Source organism: Balaenoptera physalus (assembly GCF_965194825.1).
Source record: "Balaenoptera physalus genome assembly, chromosome: 2".
In the NCBI taxonomy this organism is placed as follows: domain Eukaryota; kingdom Metazoa; phylum Chordata; class Mammalia; order Artiodactyla; family Balaenopteridae; genus Balaenoptera; species Balaenoptera physalus.
Window position 1 is genome coordinate 74,511,975 of NC_138883.1, and position 20,518 is coordinate 74,532,492.

Below are 20,518 nucleotides of genomic sequence, written 5' to 3' on the forward strand. Positions count from 1 at the left end.
GGGTCAGGCTGGCCCTTAACGGAGACCAAGGAGACTTGGTTAGACGACACAAACGGGGCTGGGGGGTGGATGGGGAAAAGGGATTTCATCAAGAGGGTTCCTGCCCTACCCTTTAGAAGGGTGGTAGGTCTTAGTTTTTCCAGAAATAAGCACTTAAATCTAAAAATGCTCTATTCCCTTTTTTGCTCTCTCTCTTCCTCTTTTTGCTCTGTCCACAGTCTTTCTCCCACTGAGTGTTTGGGGCAGAAACTTGCTCAAAAGCAAGTTTGGAAGTTTCTGGTCCTTGGCAGAGCCCCTAAGGCATAAGCCCTGTTTGGAGAAGAAACAGTAAGGCTCTGCTAGAGCTCCGTGCAGTGGTCAGAAAGTCTGAAACTCCCTAGGGACAGTCTGCCCTGCATAAAAACTTGTGTTTACCAAAGACACCTTTAAATTCTTTCTGCTGGCACTTGGCCCAGGAGGCTCATCTCCAGTGAGTGTGGTGCTGCCGTTTTCCACAGTGTGGTGGGCGTCCGGGCAGTCTTAACGGTCTGCTGTCCAAGCCACTCAGAGCCAATGTCAGTGGATGTCAGGCTGGGCATTGAGAAGAGGAGGAGGGTTATGTTGTCAAAGTGCCATCCCAAAGTTGGTTTTCCTTGTTTCCTCGTGTTTTCCTCGAGTTAGCAAGGAAGACCTTAGAAGGACTAGGTGACCCAGCTCTGGACAGAGCTTGTTGGGCTTTGCATCCTCTCGACCAGTAGAGACAGTGGAAGAGGGCATGACCAATGCTTTTAAAGGGCTGGGAGGCTACTGAAATTCTTCTTCCAGCTTATTTCTGGTTAAGCTAATACATAGGTGTGGTATGGACTAGATGATTTTTCCCTGCTGTGATGTTTGGTTTTATTTTTTTCTCTAACTTGCATTGATTCTGCTTCGTTTTTGCCGTTTGCCGCTTCTGTTTTGGTCTCTGTCTGTCTCTGTGTCTCTCTCTCTCTGTGTCTTTGGAGCCTATGCTAAGACTGCCCCATCTAACCTCTTTCCCCCCTCTCTGTGGGGTGTGTCTCTTTCTCTTTTTTCCCCTTTTCTTCTCTATACAGAGCTCGCTGCCCAAATCATTCAAGAGGAAGATCTCCGTTGTCTGTAAGTCTAGCCCCTAATCCCTGATACAGGTCCGGAATACCATAAAAATCAGAGTTGATAAAGAAGTAGATTCCCATTCTCTGTCAGTGGCATTCTTGTGTCACCCCCTGCCATCCCACCACCTCCACCCAGCAAATCTACATCTTTTTGGCATAGGTAGTGTTCCATTTTAAAATTCAGAACTTCACAAACAATCCTTGTTATTTTCCCCCAGTCACACTTCTTTCTTAACCCTAATGAGATACACCGTGAGATGTCTTACCGTTTCTTATCTAGTCCTCCTGCTTTTATTATTTCAGATGTCTGAACCCTCAGAACCAGGAGTGGGTTTGAGGGATTCCTATAAAATGCTTACCAGTTTATGCTTTATTCTAAGAGAGCATCTGAGAAAATGAGAGTGCCCACACGTCAAACAGTAACATCTTTAACATTTTCCCAATGAGGAACTCCAAGTTGACAAAAGTGTAATAGGTCTTTATGACTTAAATATATCAATCTGTAGTGTGAAAATAACCTAAAGCATGACCAGGTCACATCATGATCTAAAATTAAATTAATTTGGATTTTAGTATCACATCGTCTTGTTTTTCTCATTCCCATGTCGTCCTCAATCTGTCTTCCCCAGTACTTGAGATTTTTCTACCACTAAAAGTTTAAATTGCTTACCAGCCTAGTTAGCTCTCCCTTGTTGCCTTCAGAGATCAGTAGTTTTCATCTTTCAGGAAGTGGCTCCAGGCCTTTTATTGTTTACTCTGAAGCATGGTTTCCCCAGTCCCCAAATGTGGTTTCCTTAAGTTAACCTTTTACTAAAATTCCAGTCGAAGGCTCTCTGTGGGTGTTGTGGTGTGAACCAGCAAAGGGCCTGAGAGCATCTAACTGTGGGGTCCTATTTCTTGGGGACAGCAGCTACCAAGGGGGTGCCAGCTGGAAACAGTGACACAGAGGGGGGCCAGCCTAGTCGGAAGCGGCGTTGGGGAGCCAGCACGGCCACCACACAGAAGAAACCCTCCATCAGTATCACCACCGAATCACTCAAGGTGAGGTGGGAGGGGCCGGGGAAGGGAGGATGAGACATGACGTGGGAGTAGACATGGGCCCAGTGTAACGGGGTGGGGGGTATCTGTGTCCCAGAGCCTCATCCCCGACATCAAACCCCTGGCGGGGCAGGAGGCTGTTGTGGATCTTCATGCTGACGACTCCCGAATCTCTGAGGATGAGACAGAGCGTAATGGTGACGATGGGACCCATGACAAGGGGCTGAAAATATGCCGGACCGTCACTCAGGTAAGGCTCCTGCACCCACTTTGGGGGAGGGGGCCATGGATGCAGAGTGGGCAACTGAGTGAGGAGCTAAGGCGGAGTCCTAGAAGGGAAGTCTGCCATCTGTGCAGAGGGTTGGGTTGGTTGGCCCTTGTAGGGTAGGGGTCAGCAGGGTACCAGATCTAACCTGTAGCCTGTACTAAAGTTCTGTAAGAACACAGCCACACCAGTTCATTTACTCTTTTTTTTTGTTTTGTTTATTTTTGGCTGCGTTGGGTCTTCGTTGCGGTACGCGGGCTTCTCATTGCGGCGGCTTCTCTTGCTGCAGAGCACGGGCTCTAGGAGCACGGGCTTCAGTAGTCGCGTCTCATGGGCTCTAGAGCGCAGGCTCAGTAGTTGTGGCACACGGGCTTAGTTACTCCGCGGCGTGTGGGATCCCCCAGACCAGGGCTCGAACCCATGTCCCCGGCATTGGCAGGCGGATTCTTAACCACTGCGCCACCAGGGAAGCCCAGTTCATTTACTCTTGTCTCCGGCTGCTCAAGTGCTATAATATCAGAGTTGAGTAATTGCAACCATATGGCTCACAGAGTCTAAAATGTTTAATATCTTGCTCTCTACAGAAAAAATTTGCCAATTCCTGCCTTAGTTTTCCTCATGGCAGAGTTGAGGCACTACAAATCCCAGGATCTGGTGGAGGTGAACCTAATAATGAAATCTCCTCCCTAGTGGAAGAAGCATGTTAGGTTGACTTCCCACCATCTCTCCCCGAGAAACCAGAAACTGAAAAGAATGTACCTGTTTGGTGTTCAAGAATCCCTCTGTAGGGACTTCCCCTGGTGGTCCAGTGGCTAAGACTCCACGCTCCCAGTGCAGGGGGCCTGGGTTTGATCCCTGGTCAGGGAACTAGATCCCACATGCCGCAACTAAGACCCGGGACAACCAAATAAATAAATAATAAATAAATAAATTTAAAAAAAAAAAAAAAGAATCCATCTGTTATCTGATACCTTAACAGGTGGTGCCTTCCGAGGGCCAGGAGAATGGGCAGAGGGAAGAGGAGGAAGAAGAGAAGGAGCCTGAAGCAGAAGCGCCTGTACCTCCCCAGGTCTCAGTAGAGGTGGCCTTGCCCCCACCTGTGGAGCATGAAGTAAAGAAAGGTAGGTGCAGCATTACGAGTGAAACATGCGGCCCCCTGAATTCCCAGAGCACTTTATTTGGACCTCTTTTATTTAAAGCGTTTAATGTTTTCTGCCTTGTGTTCTAGTATTTTACACATGTCTTCTAGTTATCAAGCTGCTTGAGGGCTAGGTTTGAATCTGTTTAATTTTTGCATCTCCATAATGAGGAGATCCGCCTGGACCGTACCTGGCACAGTGCAGGTGCTCAGCACATTTAGATGGGACAGTGACTGCCGGTAGGGAATTCTAAAGTCCTGCTGGAGGTGAAAGAGCCAGCATTGCTCCCTGCTCAAAGTCATTCTTGTGCTCTATTTGATAGTGACTTTAGGAGATACCTTAACTCGACGTTCCATTAGCCAGCAGAAGTCGGGAGTTTCCATTACAATTGATGACCCAGTCCGGACTGCTCAAGTGCCCTCCCCACCCCGGGGCAAGATCAGTAACATCGTCCACATCTCCAATTTGGTAAGTCATTCTTTTCCCACAGTGCAGCTTGGTTTAGAGTCTGAGCTTTGGACTCGTGTTTCTTAGGTTCAACTCCGGGATCTGCTGGTTACTCACTCATTGAGTGAGTTATTTAACCTCACAACCTGTCTCATCTGAAAAATGGAGAGAAAAAAGTATCACCCTGCAGGGTTGTCTTGAGAATTTGTAGAGAGCCTGGCCCATGATGTCTCAGTCAGTGTTACCACTCTTCTCACATTCCTGATGGAGGGTTCCTAACCTCTCTGGCCTCACCCAGACTTGGACGCTATACTCCTGTGACAGTGGTGTGGGAAATCTTCAGACTAATTACATGAGTATAGTTCTTGCCTTCTTTAAGACCCTGAAATTTCGTTTTCATTGGCAGGTTCGTCCCTTCACTTTAGGCCAACTGAAGGAATTGTTGGGACGTACGGGAACTCTGGTAGAAGAGGCTTTCTGGATTGACAAGATCAAATCTCACTGCTTTGTAACGGTGAGGGGAAGAAGCTGATTCTCTAGGTTGTGGCCTGTATTTCCTTTTGTGACCATCGTGGGCAGATTTGAGGGCACTGTGGCAAGTGGGAGGGGTTCAAGGCCTATTATGACCCTCTGCCTTCTCCCTCCCTCTGTCAGTACTCGACAGTAGAGGAAGCAGTTGCCACCCGCACAGCTCTACATGGGGTCAAATGGCCCCAGTCCAACCCCAAATTCCTCTGTGCTGACTATGCTGAGCAAGATGAGGTAAGAAACCAAGGGAAAGGAAGGAGGGGGGTAGGGGCAGGGGAGGCTGTTATCTGCTAGATTCCAGCTGAGATCCCGGCCAAACCTGCGGTCACTGAGATTCCTTTTCCCTCCTCTTTGGTTCCTTCAGTTGAACCATGGGGCTCCAAAGTCTGTTCACTGGTACCTGGGCTCCTTTGGTGGGAGTGATGTCATCTTCATCCTGACTGTCCTTGTCCCTCCTCTACCCGCAGCTGGATTATCACCGAGGCCTCTTGGTGGACCGTCCCTCTGAAACTAAGACAGAGGAGCAGGGGGTACCACGGCCGCTGCACCCCCCGCCCCCGCCCCCAGCCCAGCCGCCACAGCACCCCAGGGCAGAGCAGCGGGAGCAGGAGCGGGCGGTGCGGGAACAGTGGGCAGAGCGGGAACGGGAGATGGAGCGGCGGGAGCGAACTCGATCAGAGCGTGAATGGGATCGGGACAAAGTTCGAGAAGGGCCCCGTTCCCGATCACGGTCCCGTGACCGCCGCCGCAAGGAACGCGCAAAGTCTAAAGAAAAGAAGAGTGAGAAGAAAGGTACTTAGCTATGGGGGGCACACATACTCAATAGTAGGTGGGAAAGGGACCCAGATGGGATGGGGCACAGTCATATGCATCAAGTCTGACTCACTTTCTTCCACCTCAGAGAAAGCTCAGGAGGAACCACCTGCCAAGCTGCTGGACGACCTTTTCCGTAAGACCAAGGCAGCTCCCTGCATCTATTGGCTCCCACTGACTGACAGCCAGGTGAGCGCCCACCTTCCTGCCTTGAGAGGCACTCTCAAGCTCAGGAGGAACCACCTGCCAAGCTGCATCAAGGCTTGGGAGTGAGCAAGGGGAGAGTCATGTGACTACGAGAGTGAATAGGCCCAGGTATTGGCTTAGAATAATAAGGCAGAAGCTAAGCATCACAGAAAGAGGCAGTTTTAAGACCCAGTTGATTGAGTGGGCCATAGAGAAGCCAGACCCAAAAGGATAGAGGTAGACACGAGATGGGAACTCTGTGTGTGTCCCAGGAAGCTGGCGGTGCCAACCGTGCTTCTTGGAAGTTGATTTTAGTTAGCTGAGAAATCTGTGTTTAATAAACTCAGCCGTTTCTCTTTCTAATTTCTAGGGGTTTTAGCTTTTTAAATCTACGTTTCTTTGTGATGGGCCTTTTGGGAATTGTAGGCTTATGCTACTCCACTAGAGAGAATAGAGATTTGTTCACATCCAGTTAGCTTAGGAAATACCAGAGGCCAGGCATGGATGGTGCCACTACCTGTCGTGGGCATAAAAGATGAAGACTGGGAGGAGGGCCTGGGGCTCTGAGACAAGGACAGATGTGACTGCTGAGGCCCTCCCCCTTCCCGCATAACAGCAAGGCTGACAGTGGTCCCGAGCTAAGAGTGCAGGGTCCAGGTGCAGGGAGATCAGGTGAGACTCAGGTGAGCAGGGCTGAGATTCCTGTTCTCTGCCTTCCCTGCCTGCTACAGATTGTTCAGAAGGAGGCAGAGCGGGCTGAACGGGCCAAGGAGCGGGAGAAGCGGCGAAAGGAGCAAGAAGAAGAAGAGCAGAAGGAGCGGGAGAAGGAGGCGGAGCGGGAACGGACCCGACAGCTGGAGCGAGAGAAGCGGCGAGAGCACAGCCGGGAGAGGGACAGGGAGAGGGAGAGGGACAGGGAGCGGGACAGGGGAGATCGAGATCGGGAGAGGGACAGGGACCGGGAACGAGGCAGGGAGAGGGACCGCAGGGACACCAAGCGCCACAGCAGGAGCCGGAGTCGGAGCACGCCTGTGCGGGACCGGGGTGGGCGCCGCTAGCCAGGAGAACACTAGGGAGAGCTGCAGGCATCGGCCACCCTGCCCCAGGGGGGTTCAAGGCCACAGAGGGATAGGTACAATCTCCACCACCCTGGAACCAGGGGTCTTTCACACCTTTTGCCCAGTGCTGAAGTCTGGCTGCCACCTGTCCCCACATACCAAATGGAGCAGTGGGCATCTTCCCACCCTAACCCGTAATCTGTTTCTTGGGACTTAGCCCTCTCCTCCCTCTCATTTCCCATTAAGTCTGTGAGAGGGAAGAGCTATGTTAGGGAGGGGGAGGTGGTTGGCCCAGAGGTGGGGAACAGCCAGGAGCCCCAAACCTCTCTCTTGTTTTTCCTCCATCCTGCTCACCACCTCCTTTGGTACTTGCACCCCCCTTTTGGGAACAGCCGGGGCCAGGACTGGGTCACCTATGAGCTGAATCAGCATCTCCTCCTGAGTCCCAGGGCCCCTGCAGTTCCCAGTCTCTTTGGTCCTGCAGCCCATGCCTCCTGCCCACCGGTTCCACTTTATATCCACCTTTTCCTTTTGTTCAATTTTTATTTTTATTTTTTTTATTATTAAATGATGTGGTCTATGGAAAATAATAAAAATCTGACTTAGTTTTAACTAGTGTGATTGAGTGGCTTTCCTTGGGCAGGGCCTGGGTGAGAGCCATGTTGAAGAGGAGGCTGCAGCATGCAGTGCAACCAGCATTGCTTGCATTCCATACACTTAACTTAGGCTGCTGCTACCCGGAGCAGGGACTTCCCACCCTCCCTCCATCCCTGCCTCGGCTCTGGCCACACACAGCTGTGGATCTTCCTCACTGGAGGGCCGAGGGAAAGACGCCCTGGGAAAAGGGGTGTCCCGGTGCTGTGCTAGAGGCATTTGGTCACCTGCTCACCACCTTCAAGGTGCCTCCCATAACTGCCACCAGAGGGCGGCAGCCGCTCGCTCAGTAGGCTCCTGTAAACGAGCTTCCCAAAAAGGCTCCGTGCCCTCCCGCCGATGTCGCCTCGGTCCCTGACCTGTTTGTTCCCTGGGCCCAGCCCGCGGACTCCCTGGACCCTTCTGCTGTGCTTAAGACCCCCAGCCGGCCCGCTACCCTTCCCTGCACAGGTTCCCAAAATGCCGCCGCCTCACGGCCGGGGTCCACAGCAGCCTCCAAGGCCGGGCCTGGGACGGCGAGCCGGGCCTCCGCAGTGGGCTCCAGAGTCCCCTGCTCACCGTGCGCTCGCCCTTCGCCCGGCTGCGGGGGGCGTGCGGGCCGCTTCGCGCTCCCGGGTGCGCCTTCTCCTCTAGCTCTTCGGAAACGGCCTGGCGCCGTGGCCTAGAAGCCCTCCCGCCCGAGTGCCCCTCCAGGCGCCGCGGGCCCGGCCCGGGAGGGGCACCGCATCTGTATGCGCCCGGCAGAGCCGAGGGGGCGGGCAGCAGGCACCGCCCCCGCCCCCCGCTGCGCGGCCCGGGCTGGCCGGGGAGGGTCGGAGGCTGGGCTCTCCCGCGCGGCGCGGAGGCGCCTAGCTCCTCCGCAGGCGGAGCCTCCTGCCCCCGCCCCCTCCGTCTCGCTCCCTTGTTCCAGCCGGGGCCGCTCAGACCTGCAGCGGAGCCGCGGCGCCCGCTCCGATCGGCTCGGGGCTGCGCCCCCGGGACCCGGCGACGGGGGCGGGCGGGGGCGCTCCCCACCGGGCTGGGCCCCTTGGCACTGCCAGGTAAGGGCGCCTGCCCTGGAGCCCGCGGTTGGGAATCCTCGGAGGGGCAGCAGGGGGCCCGCAGCCTGCGGGTGTCTTCAGAGCGGTGAGCGGTGCGCTCCGCGGCTGGGAGCCCACTGCCGGCTCCCTTCTCCCGCGCTCTACCGCTTTCCCTTCTTCCCTCGCACCTCTCTCCCTCTTTTTCCCATCTTCCTCTCCCTCGATTTCTCTTCATCCTGCCTTCTCTCTGCCTGTTTGCCTTTTCTGCCCCTTCCCTGGCTCCCCACCCCTTCTGTCTCCCTCTTGCCCTGTCTTGCTCCATCTCCTCTTCCTCTTTGCCTTTTTCTTCCTCCACCTTTCTCTCCTCTCCTGTCTTTTCTTTTTCCCTCTTTCCTTTCCTTCCCCGTTCCTTCCCTCTGCTCTCCTCTTCCCTTCCCTTCCCGCTATCCTGTTTCCCAGTCCTCTATCGCCTTCCTTCTCTTCGTCCCGCCTCCCTCTCTGGCCCCCGGCTTCCCTCTTCCCTCGGGAAGGAAAGGACTGTCAGGTGTATGTCTGCTCTAGGGGAGGAGGGGCGCAGCCACAGCCACCTGAGGGGTCCCCCTTGGAGGAGAGGGAGGAGACAGTGGTGGGAAGGGTCCTCTAGCTTCCTTCCCACAGCCCCTCCTGGCTGCCCCTTCTCCCAGAATGAAGTTCCGCACCGGGGCAGCCTGGTCTGACCCCGGCAGCTAAAGCTGCCCCTTCCTGCTCATCACACGTACCGAAAGCCCCTCTGCCCCCTCTTCCACCCATTCTCAAGCCTGGTACCCGTGACTCCTCTCTGCCTTTCAGGCACCCAGGCTACCTCCTTTGATCTCTTTCCTCCTGTCTCTTGCTGCCATTCTGTCTCTGTCTCTTGACAGTCCCTGAATCTTGGTCTCACCCTTAATCACGCTGTGTCTCTAGCCTCTGGGTCTGCCTCTGCTCCCCCTCCCCAGTCTTCAGCCTCTACCACCCCTCTTCTTTCAGCTCTGGCCCCCCATTCTGCCTCAGGAGCCCAGTCCCCCTTCAAGGACTTCAGCTAGCTGTGTGCCGGGGGCAGGTTCTGGAGAGGCGGGGTTCCTGTGGAGGACAGACTTTCACAGGCTCTCAACCCTGTCTGAGGCTGCCCTCCTTGTCATCTCAGCCTGACCTAGGCGCCCTGAGACCACACTTCCATGAATCCCAATCCCTGGATTTTAAGCCCTTTCCCTGGTAGCCCCCATCTCCTCCAGCCCCAAGCTGCATGCCCACCCTGGGAGCACAGGGGCCAGTTTGGGGTTCCAAGCCCTCCCAGCATCCCCTCTCCTATTTTCTTCCCAAGCTTCTCTACTCAGAGTTGAGTGGCAGGAGATGTATCAGCTTGGAGGGCTGGAGGTGAATACGGGCAGAGCCTGGGTGGAGGGAAAGGTCAGACTGTCTGCTCTCTGTCTTAGCCTGGGGTCTGGGCAGTGGGGCGTCTGGTTCCTTGGAGGTGTGATCTTCCGCATCTCACTTTGGGGAGGGGAGGTTTAAGGGTTTTCTTAACCGTAAACAGCTGCCCATCCTGCAGGTGTGGATCCATGGGGCAGCCCCAAAGCATCTGCCCCTCTGCCCCAGCCAGCTCATGCCTCAGCACCCGGGAGCAGTGAACAGAGCCCTGGCTGAGCCCAAACATGTGGGGCCTGGTGAGGCTCCTGCTGGCCTGGCTGGGTGGCTGGAGCTGCATGGGGCGCCTGGCAGCCCCAGCCCGGGCTTGGGCAGGGTCCTGGGGGGGCCCAGGACCAGCACTGCTTCGGACCCGACGGAGCTGGGTGTGGAACCAGTTCTTCGTCATTGAGGAATATGCTGGACCAGAGCCTGTCCTTATTGGCAAGGTAAGGATCAACCCCTCCCATGTCTACCCTGACCCTCAAGGCCCTGCCCTGCAACTTCATCACTTCTGCAATGACCTTGGTCCCTCAGGACACCCAACACTCCACCCAATCCTAGATTTAGACTCTAACTTTCTGTTCCTATGCTTGGAACCCGCTGCCATGTTTCCCCGATCCCTACAGCTGCACTCAGATGTGGACAGGGGTGAGGGCCGCACCAAGTACCTGCTGACCGGAGAGGGGGCAGGCACTGTATTTGTGATTGACGAGGCCACAGGCAATATCCATGTCACCAAAAGCCTGGACCGGGAGGAGAAGGCACAGTACGTTCTACTGGCCCAAGCTGTGGACCGAGCCTCCAACCGACCCCTGGAGCCCCCATCAGAGTTCATTATCAAGGTGCAAGACATCAATGACAATCCACCCATCTTTCCCCTTGGGCCCTACCACGCCACAGTGCCCGAGATGTCCAATGTCGGTGAGTAACCCAGGTCTGGACATCCCGGATCCCATCTCCTAGAGTGCCCTCACCTCTCCTTCCCCCACTGCTCTCTGCCCCAGAACCCACCTCCTGCAATTCAGCCCCGCTCATGTCTGGGTCCCGCCCATCTACCCTTCTTCCCCACTTGGCTCTGCCCCGGCTGAGCGGGGTGCCGGGGTCCCCCACAGGGACATCAGTGATCCAGGTGACTGCTCACGATGCCGATGACCCCAGCTACGGGAACAGTGCCAAGCTGGTGTACACTGTGCTGGATGGACTGCCTTTCTTCTCTGTGGACCCCCAGACTGGTGAGGATAGAGCTTGGGAGGCGAGTAGGGCGGCCGTGGGGACAGGCACCCCCTGACTTATCGTCTCTCCCCCTAGGAGTGGTGCGGACCGCCATCCCCAACATGGACCGCGAGACACAGGAGGAGTTCTTGGTGGTGATTCAGGCCAAGGACATGGGCGGCCACATGGGGGGGCTGTCGGGCAGCACTACGGTGACGGTCACCCTCAGCGATGTCAACGACAACCCCCCCAAGTTCCCTCAGAGTAAGGGACAAGTGCCCCGCCTGAGCCGCCCTTTGACCACCCCCAGCCCTACAGCCTCGGGAGAAGCCTCCCCCACCCCTCCCCCAGCCAGGCCTGGGAGAAGGACGTGCTGGGGGAGGGAGGAGGGCCGGGGACCTCTCTCAGAACGTCTCCCTCCATCCACCCCAAGGCCTGTACCAGTTCTCCGTGATGGAGACCGCTGGGCCGGGCACCCTGGTGGGCCGGCTGCGGGCCCAGGACCCAGACCTGGGGGACAACGCCCTCATGGCATACAGCATCCTGGATGGGGAGGGGTCCGAGGCCTTCAGCATCAGCACAGACCCCCGGGGTCGAGATGGGCTCCTCACTGTCCGCAAGGTTAGCCTCCTGTCTGCCAGCGCTGCGGACCCACTCACACCTGCCTCCTGCCCCACGGGACACGCTTCTAACTGGGCTAGGACAGGCTCGCTCGGGATCCCTGTGTTGGAGCTTAGAGATTATGGTCATCTCCTCATTTTTCAGATGAGGGCCTAAGGCCCTCACCGGGGAGTGACTGGCTCAGGGCTTTGCACAGAGCAAGTCTGTGATGGAACTGGGGGCAGACCTAGAGTTCTGACGGAGTAACCTGCGCCCCACCCCAGCCCGACCACCGAGGCCACTGCCCCTCTGGTGCCCACCTTCCGGGTTCGCACCTGCCTCAGTCACTCCGTCTCCCTCACCACAGCCCCTAGACTTCGAGACCCGTCGCTCCTACTCCTTCCGTGTGGAGGCGACCAACACGCTCATCGACCCAGCCTACCTGCGGCGAGGGCCCTTCAAGGACGTGGCCTCAGTGCGCGTGGCTGTGCAGGACGCCCCAGAACCACCCGCTTTCACCCAGGCTGCCTACCACCTGGCAGTCCCCGAGAACAAGTCTCCCGGGACCCTGGTGGGCCAGGTGTCAGCCGCTGACCTGGACTCCCGGGCCAGCCCAATCAGGTGAGCTGGGGTGCGGTGGGCTCAGGGCCAGGACTCAGCAGCAGGCTGTTCCTGCCCCCGTTACTGCAAATCACGCTCACCTCCTGGCAGAAGTCTCCCTCGCTGCAGGCCTGGGGCCAGGGGAGGGCTGGAGGACCTTGCTAACCCCTCCCACACTCTCCACCCATCCCTCTGGGTGGATGATAGTAGCGCCTCCCAGTGGCAGTGCGAGCAGATGGAGTCTCATCTGATGAGTGTGATGGATCAATTGATGGCCACGGCTATTGATCACTGGCTCAGCGCTTCACATTTTACCCGCTTGATAACATTTCCTTCTCCCAACAACCTATGAGAGTCGGATAGTAGATAAGGGGAGTAACCATATCAGCTCCGGTTGCTTTAGAGCTGCGGTCCCCGACCTTCTTGGCAGCAGGGACCAGTTTTGTGCAAGACAATTTTTCCACGGACGGAGGGGGATGGGGGGGCGTTGGGAGTGGCTCAGGCGGTAACGCGAGCGATGGGGAGCGGCAGATGAAGCTTCGCTCGCTTGCCCGCTGCTCACCTCCTGCTGTGCGGCTCAGTTCCTAACAGGCCATGGACCAGTACTGGTCCGCAGCCCGGGGTTTGGGGACCCCTGCTTTAGAGGCTTGGTCCCAAGAGGTTGAGTAATTTGCCCAAGCTCGCACAGTCAGTAAGTAGCAGTGCTGGGATTCAGATCCGGACTTGTCAGCCCCAAGAAGACCCACTCTTTCCACCGCCCCAGCCAGCATCCCTGTCATAGCACTGAGGGAGTCATTCCCATTTTGTAGTTGAGGAAACAGGTTAAAAGATCTGCCCAAGGTCACACAGCTGGCCTGAGACAGAGCAGGGCTAGAACTTGGGTCCCTGGTCCCCAGAACAGAGCCCCAGAAGTCGGAAAGACAGAGCAGTGTTTACCCGACGTCACCTCTGTCTCTCTCCCTGCATGCCCATGAAACCCAGTCCCCGGCATGTTAGGACAGGTGTTTAATGCTGATGACTCCCCGGGGATATTTGTCTTTTGAGGGGACCCTAACGTGAACTATGGCTCTGGGTGTGCGTCTCTGGCCAGCTCAGGCCCTCTGCCCAGCTGAGCCATGAAGCCCAGCAAGGTGAACAGAGGGAGGGAGGGGGTAGCTGCAAGCTCTGGCCCTGCCCCAGATCAGCCCCCAGCCCCGCTCCATCTCCCCAGATACTCCATCCTCCCCCACTCGGACCCGGAGCACTGCTTCTCCATCGAGCCTGAAGACGGTACCATCCGCACGGCAGTGCCTCTGGACCGCGAGGCTCGTGTCTGGCACAACCTCACGGTGCTGGCCACAGAAGTCGGTGAGGAGTCCTGGGCCCCCGGGAGACCCGGGAGGAGGCAGCAGCCTCCCAGCAGAGGGGCCGTCCCTGGGGACGTATGGGGGTGGGGGAGGGCGGCTAGTGCCATCACACCTTCACCCAGCGTACAGCCCCAGCTTGGGTCCCCAGCCTGCATCATCACCACCAGGCAGGCCCTCTGGTCTCCTGGCTGGGCTGGGCACAGTGGGTCTGCCTGAGCATTTCCCCTCACCTTCAGTTGGCTCCCATACCTGACTTTCCCCAACCCGGAAATAAACCTAACCTTGAATAGCTTCCTGCACCCTGGGAGACCCTGCCTGGCCCACTCTCTGCTTCAGGCTGAAGGGGCGTCAGGGAGGGGCTGGGCCCCTCCTCTGGGAGCTGACCCGGACCGGGGTGGGGGGGGGGTGCCAGGAGCCCCTCTCTGGGAAGCCCTGCCGGGAGCCCTCAAGGGTGGGGAGAGGGACCAGCTCCATGCACTGCCCATGTCAGTCACCGGTCACCGGCAGTGTGGTTCAGCCTTAGACCTCCCTCCCCTTCTATGAAGCTCTCCTCACCACGCCTGCTCATGCCTCAGGGTCTCCTACGTTTGCTGTCTGTGCCCTGTTTAGGGGAGTTGTCACTGTGTGCATACATACTTGTACATGTCAGTGAAGAGCTGTATGTGTGTGTACGCGTGGGTGTGTACTTACATGTGTATGATTCCATACGTGTGGAAAATACATATACATACATACACATATGTTTGTGAGTATACGTTTATAGCTGCATGTATGTGTATGTAGTTGAGTGTATAGAATTGTATTTATATTATTTGTGCATATGTGTAATTGGATGTGTATAGTGATAGATACAAATAGCTGTTTGTATATATTGTTTTGTGCATGTGTGTGTTTGTGGACAGATAGTGATAATTTACTATTTATTGTGTATCGGACACTGTTCTAAGTACCAAATATGGATTAATTCATTTAATCATCACCACAACTTTATGAAGAAGGTACGATTTTTCCCCCCATTTTAAATGGAGGAAACTCGGGCAAAGAGAAGTTAAGTAACTTCCCAAGGTCACACAGACATTAAGTGGTGGGGCCTCAGTCCCAGTCAGGCTGCAGAATCTCAGCTGTTGTCTCCTCTGCCATACTGCCTCTCATATGTGTCGAATTGTATGTAGATAGGTTTATGTTTATGACCATGCAGCTGTGTGGTGGTGCATGCGTGTCTGTCCGTGCGAACATCCCTGTGTATATTTGTGGTATATATAGTGTGTTTGTGGCTGCCTGTGTATACGTAGCCCTGCGTGCGTGCGTGTGTGTGTGTGTGTGTGTGTGTGTGTGTGTGTATCCCCCTCAGTGTCTTCTCATCTCCTGCCAAATCCTGCTCCCCACCCCTAGAAATCCCAATACTGACTAGCAGGCCCTGGGCCTTAACTGCAGCGAAGGAATGGACCCCAGCCCCGTCCCATCTCAGGGTATCCCAGGCCCTTTAGCCAGGCAGTCCGCTCCTCTGACAGCCCAGGCTGTCAGCTCAGCACCTTCCCAAGAGCCAGCCAGCTCTCCTTCAAGTTGGGGAAAAGACTAAAGGAACCAAGACGTTTAGCCTAGGTGAACACTGGGGCAGGCAGGGAGGCACAATTTCCATTTTCTCTTGGACGCCATTGGCAGTGAGGAGCAAGGCAGGGTAATGGTGGGAGCCACCCAATGACGAGGGGGCCTGTGTCTGGCTATGGTACCCAGGCTGGCCTGGCTCTGCCCCTGAGTATCACGTAGCTCCTCCCTCCCCAAGGTCAACTCTAAGTGATACTCATTGCTACACCACAGCCTCCCAGACCTCTGATGGGGTGTGTGTGTGTGTGTGTGTGTCCGTCCACCGGTTTTGTGCATGAAAACGCATTCTCTGCGTCCTGGGGGTCGTGATACTACATTCACTGTAGATATCGAACATTCACTTCATGTACGTTGCATTTGTTTTAAAACACTGAGTGTATATCAAATGGATGGTGTGAGTGTGTTTGTATCCTTCATGGCTACTGTCTGTGTGCATCTGGTGTGCATCCTCTGTCTACCTTTCCTTTATGGCACATGAACCCTGCATGTGGGTTATTGTATATGTATGTTACTGGTGCTACACTCCTGTTGAGTGTATATGGTATATATATTGCACATGTCTTGGGTACCACATGGCTGTTGTATGCACTTGTTCCATTCATTTCACAACACTGTTTGCTACTTGCACATTGCATGCATGATCTCCTGTGTCCCACATGCATGCTGTGTGCTATGTGTGGCATCCATGCCCACACACCCCGTGTGTTGTGTGTAACTGTGATGTGTGTGCTTGCATGGGATGTATGTGTTTGTGTTCTGGCTTCAGACAGCTCCGCACAGGCCTCCCGGGTGCAAGTGGCCGTCCAGACCCTGGATGAGAATGACAATGCTCCCCAGCTGGCTGAGCCCTACGACACCTTTGTGTGTGAATCTGCAGCCCCCGGCCAGGTGAGCCGCTGGGGCAGAGCGGTTGGGACCTCAAGACCTCTCCAGCTGCCCACTCCATACACGGCTTCTTTTCTTCCTCCCAGCTGATTCAGGTCATCAGGGCCCTGGACAGAGATGAAGTCGGCAACAATAGCCGTATCTCCCTTCAAGGTCCTCTGGACCCCGATGCCAACTTCACTGTACGGGACAACCGAGGTGGGTAGCCTCCTACAACCGTGCCCATGCCTGCTTCCCCCCTCTCCTCTACCACCCCCAGCCCTGCCCGCCTACCTGGGCCCTCCACCCAACAGAAGGTGGATGTGGTTTGGGGAGTTCCCTGGTGGCCTAGTGGTTAGGATTCTGGGCTTTCACTGCCGTGGCCTGGGTTCAATCCCTGGTTGGGGAACTGAGATCCTGCAAGCCACATGCACAGTGGGGCTAAAAAAAAAAAAAAAACACAGGGTGGATGTGGTTTTGCTCTTTGCAAACCTTCCCCACAGAAAGCTGTCTCCATGGGCTGCACCGACCTTACTGGGAAGGTGTCCCAGGAGGTGACCCAACACCTTCCTCTCCCACAGATGGCTCTGCCAGCCTGCTGCTGCCCTCTCGCCCCGCTCCGCCCCGCCAGGCCCCCTACCTGGTCCCCATCGAACTGTGGGACTGGGGGCAGCCGGCACTGAGCAGTACTGCCACAGTGACTGTCAGCGTGTGCCGCTGCCGGCCTGATGGCTCCGTGGCGTCCTGCCGGCCCGAGGCTCAGCTCTCACCTGCTGGGCTCAGCACCGGGGCCCTGCTCGCCATCATCACCTGTGTGGGCACCCTGCTTGGTGAGTCAGGCCACAGTGGGACGTAAATGTGGGGTCCAGGCCTGCGGGGTGTGTGGAGAGGAACGAGGACACTGGACATAGGGAAATCCAGCCTGGGTCTTGAAGGAACCCTCATGCCTGGATTTTCCCACTGCCTCATGCATCCGAGAGAAAAGCTCTGGCCTCATATCCCTGGCAATCTAATGACAGTCACGAGCCATAAAAACTGTTTATTGAGCCCTGACTCTGGGCCCCGTGTGGCGTTGGGCACAGCACTTGGTATTTCATCCTTTCAACAACCCTAAGGGGTAAATATGTTTTCCCTCTTTTCCACACAAGCAATCTAAGGGCGAAAAGAGGTTCAGAAAAGTTAAGCAACTTTCCATGGTCACACAGCGAGTAAAGGGTTGAAGTCAGGATTCAAACGAGCTTTGCCAGATGTCAAACCCAGGGTTTGCCACCCCTAGGCCGTTCTGATTGGAACCGGGCTGCCCCGTGCCTGGCCCTGCCGGCTCAGCGGCCCGTGTGCGCCTCTCCCCCAGCCCTGGTGGTGCTCTTCGTGGCCCTGCGACGCCAGAAGCAGGAAGCCCTGATGGTGCTGGAGGAGGAGGACGTGCGTGAGAACATCATCACCTACGACGACGAGGGCGGCGGCGAGGAGGACACGGAGGCCTTCGACATCAGCGCCCTGCAAAACCCCGACGGGGCCGCCCCGCCGGCTCCTGGCCAGCCCGCGCGCCGAGATGTGCTGCCCTGGGCCAGGGCGCCGCGCCAGCCCCGGCCGCCCGGCCCCGCCGACGTGGCGCAGCTGCTGGCGCTACGGCTGCGCGGGGCGGACGACGACCCCAGCGTCCCACCCTACGACTCGGTGCAGGTGTACGGCTACGAGGGCCGGGGCTCCTCCTGCGGCTCCCTCAGCTCCCTGGGCTCCGGCAGCGAGATCGGCGGCGCCCCGGGCCCCGCTGAGCCACTGGACGACTGGGGGCCGCTCTTCCGCACCCTGGCCGAGCTCTACGGGGCCAAGGAGCCCCCGGCCCCCTGAGAGCCGGCCTGGCCCTGCCCGCCGCGGCGGGGCGGCGCACAGGCCCTCTGAGTGAGCCCCCGGGGTCCAGGCAGGCGGCAGCAGCCCAGGGGTCCCCAGGCCTCCCCGATCCCCGTGTCCCTCCTCCCCACTTCCCCAGGGCAACCTCCTCCTTACCTCCCTCGTCCCGAGTCGTCTGTTCGTCTCTCTCCGGGATCTCTGTCTCTGTCTCTGACACTCCACCTGTCTGGGTCTGCATTGTGCGGCTCAGACTCTGAATCTCTCCGTTCTCTCACTGTGATTCCACTTTCTTGTGGCTCTGTTTTGGTCTCCCCCATTCTAAATCTGTCACTCACGGCTCTCTCTGTCTCCCGTGCCCGCACACATGCTCTCTGTCTGTCTCCTGTCCACATCTGCCCGCATTCTCTGTGGGTCCCTGTGACTGGCTTTTTGGTTTCTTCCGTTGTCCATCCCAGAAACAAAGAGAAACTTCCAACCACTGCTGCCCACCCTCCTGCAGGGGATGTTCTGCCCCAGGTCAGTGTTCCTAGACTATGTGGAGCACGGGGGTGGCCCAAAGCCCTCCCCCACGCCCCACCTCTCACTCGGGCTCTCCTGTCGTTGCAGACCTGCCCGCATGGTTCCATCCATCACTCATGGCCTCATCCTGGCTCCACTGGCCTCCAGCAGAGAGAGGGAGCCAGCCCACCTCCCAGGGCAAGAGCTCCAGCCCCCAACGTGGCCGCCTCCCTGGAGCTCTGCCCAGCTGTCAGCCGGCCCTGGGCATCCTAGCTCTGGGCATTGTCTTGTGTGCTTCCCAGGCCCCAGGGGGAGGGATGGGAAGGAAAGAGGGAGGCAGCTGGGGAAGGGGAAGAGGGAGGAAGGGGAGGGGCCTCCATCTCTAATTTCATAATAAACAAACACTTTATTTTGTAAAGCTGGAGTCCTGCTTTCCTTTCTGCACTCAGGTGTCTGTAAGAGCTTCACTGTGCCAAAGGGCTGGAGGAGAGGCCTAAGCCCACCCCCTCGGCTCCTTCTCCTTTCTCCTTTGGGGGACAGTCGCTTCAAGTCCCTTTAATAGAGGAGGGTTTGGGTTGATACCATTCAGGGACGAAGGAGATAATGACATGTACCTCTACCCCCACGACCTCTGGGTTCTCTGTTGGTCTCAAACTGTCCAAGGAAATTAAGATGTGGAGATTGGCCAGAGGGGAAAGTGAGAAGGAGAAAGTGGAGAAAAGGGGGAGCTATAAAAGACTGAGAGGAAGAGGAGTTCTAGACTAGGAATAAGTATGGGTGGGTAACAGCAGAGGGGGGCAAGCCAGTGCCTCCTGGGGCCTGTGGTCCCAGTTGGAGAAAGGGTGGCCCAGGGCGAGGTGGCACAGTCACAGTGGATCTGGGGCCTCCTGCCCCACCTTTAATTCTTCCCAGTCTCTGGTCTTACTCTTTGTGGGCACAAAGAGGAGGGAGAGGGACCAGGGAGGCGGGCTGTTCGAAGGGCTGAATCAAAGTCAGCTGGGGGGGGGGGGTGGGTGGGAGCCCAGCGGGTGGCCAGCATCTCTCACCATGCACTCCCTAAGCAGAGAAGGGGTCCACCCGGCAACCAGAATTAGCACCCACACCTCGTAACTCCAGGCAGGGCTCCTGGGGACTCAAGTAGATGGGTCAGGATAGGTCCTTGTGACCTTCCCCTCCAAGTGCGGAGTGCTGATAATCAGGGACAGCTGCTCTAATGGGAAGATGCCTTCTTGTACCTTCCATGCCGTTTGGTCAGGGCAACCAGGCGGTGGGAGGACAAGGACCCTGCTCCGATGCTGGCATTGTCACTGACTCTGCTGAAGGCTGACATTGTCATTGACTCTGCTGAAGGCTGGCATTGTCATTGACTCTGCTGAAGGCTGGAACCGGGCCCCTGCCTGCCTGAAGGCCTGAGTGAGAGCAGACTGTCTGCCCCTGAGGGAGACGATTAGGAGGCAGCACTCCAAGCAGGGTGCCAGAAGAACAAGTCTTCCTGTTCAGGGCTAGATCCACCCCTTTGGTGTCCCCTGATGTCTGCATCAAGCCTTCAGGAGTAAGTGGAGAAAAGGAGGGATTGACTCGTGGGCCGCCCCTGGGTAGTGAGGGGTGCATTGAAATGGGATGCAGGCCTTTGCCTGCTCTCCCAGCCCTCCTTAACACCCTCCTGAGGTCCTCCCCAACTCATTAAGCTTCAAGGAAAACAACAATGTAGGGAAACAGGCTTTTCAGCTAGACCCTCGGGCTTATCTCTGGTCTTAAATACCTCACCATTGGAAAGACAGAATCTGTCAAAGGGAGTGAAGAAGAGCAGAACCATGGAAGGAAAAGAGGAGAGAGAGAAGGGCAGAGGTGATGGGAGAAGGAGACACAAGAAGAGTGGGGCTCCCCCCCTGTTATGCCCTCCCTATCTGGGTTTAATCCTCCTTCCCTGATTAATGAGAAGGGGAGGGGCACAGAGTGTTCCAGGGGGTGAGCCACATGTGGTTCCCAGGGAGCCTTGGGCTGGGCTCAAGTGGCACCCCCAAGCTAGCCCGCCCCTCCCTCCCTGCCTTTTCTCACCCCTGGGGCTTCAGGACAGGGGTGGGAGGATGCAGAAGTATCGAACCAGTGGGGTGAGTCTGCCCCACCCCACTCTGGACCTCTTTTCCCCAAAAGAAGAGATAAGGCCCGTCTTTCTCCCTGATAACTTCCAGCCTGTTTCCTGTCTCTGCACATAGGAACTGCACGTGCATCGCCTATCCTGGATCACTCACATACAA

The 20,518-nt window shown here is 56.5% G+C and overlaps 2 protein-coding genes across 7 annotated transcripts in view; both read left to right on the plus strand.

Annotated features, from left to right (window-relative positions):
• ACIN1 (apoptotic chromatin condensation inducer 1) overlaps positions 1 to 7,198 on the plus strand; it is a 22,808-nt gene extending 15,610 nt beyond the window's left edge. The window contains exons 8-17 of the mRNA XM_082449110.1: positions 903 to 1,116; positions 2,020 to 2,153; positions 2,248 to 2,400; positions 3,395 to 3,536; positions 3,877 to 4,022; positions 4,408 to 4,515; positions 4,656 to 4,763; positions 4,997 to 5,321; positions 5,431 to 5,531; positions 6,260 to 7,198. Coding sequence (XP_082305236.1) covers positions 903 to 1,116; positions 2,020 to 2,153; positions 2,248 to 2,400; positions 3,395 to 3,536; positions 3,877 to 4,022; positions 4,408 to 4,515; positions 4,656 to 4,763; positions 4,997 to 5,321; positions 5,431 to 5,531; positions 6,260 to 6,586 — 1,758 coding nt within the window. The 3' untranslated portion in view covers positions 6,587 to 7,198. The remainder of the gene's footprint in view (positions 1 to 902; positions 1,117 to 2,019; positions 2,154 to 2,247; positions 2,401 to 3,394; positions 3,537 to 3,876; positions 4,023 to 4,407; positions 4,516 to 4,655; positions 4,764 to 4,996; positions 5,322 to 5,430; positions 5,532 to 6,259) is intronic.
• Positions 7,199 to 7,804: 606 nt separating this feature from the next.
• On the plus strand, positions 7,805 to 18,952 carry CDH24 (cadherin 24). 6 transcript variants are annotated; one of them, XM_082449180.1, is made up of 13 exons: positions 7,805 to 8,280; positions 9,827 to 10,130; positions 10,311 to 10,605; positions 10,797 to 10,916; positions 10,993 to 11,160; positions 11,330 to 11,517; positions 11,864 to 12,117; positions 13,307 to 13,443; positions 15,814 to 15,935; positions 16,019 to 16,130; positions 16,493 to 16,741; positions 18,218 to 18,278; positions 18,369 to 18,952. In XM_082449180.1, exons 2-13 carry the CDS (start codon positions 9,930 to 9,932, stop codon positions 18,652 to 18,654), a joined length of 2,193 nt encoding a protein of 730 aa, XP_082305306.1. In that variant the 5' UTR covers positions 7,805 to 8,280; positions 9,827 to 9,929; the 3' UTR covers positions 18,655 to 18,952. The 6 variants fall into 6 exon arrangements, with proteins under 6 accessions (XP_082305306.1, XP_082305302.1, XP_082305301.1 ...); XM_082449176.1 differs by having other exon boundaries at positions 7,805 to 8,365; positions 17,188 to 18,278; positions 18,369 to 18,457; XM_082449175.1 differs by having other exon boundaries at positions 17,188 to 18,278; positions 18,369 to 18,457.
• The last annotated feature ends 1,566 nt before the right edge of the window (positions 18,953 to 20,518 follow it).

Excerpts from the sequence above, each read along its gene's own strand:
- CDH24 (XM_082449176.1), top strand. The coding sequence starts at position 9,930 with ATGTGGGGCCTGGTGAGGCTCCTGCTGGCCTGGCTGGGTGGCTGGAGC. Across the intron at positions 10,131-10,310 it reads AGCCTGTCCTTATTGGCAAG|CTGCACTCAGATGTGGACAG; the intron begins GTAAGGATCAAC and ends CGATCCCTACAG. Across the intron at positions 13,444-15,813 it reads GGTGCTGGCCACAGAAGTCG|ACAGCTCCGCACAGGCCTCC; the intron begins GTGAGGAGTCCT and ends TTCTGGCTTCAG.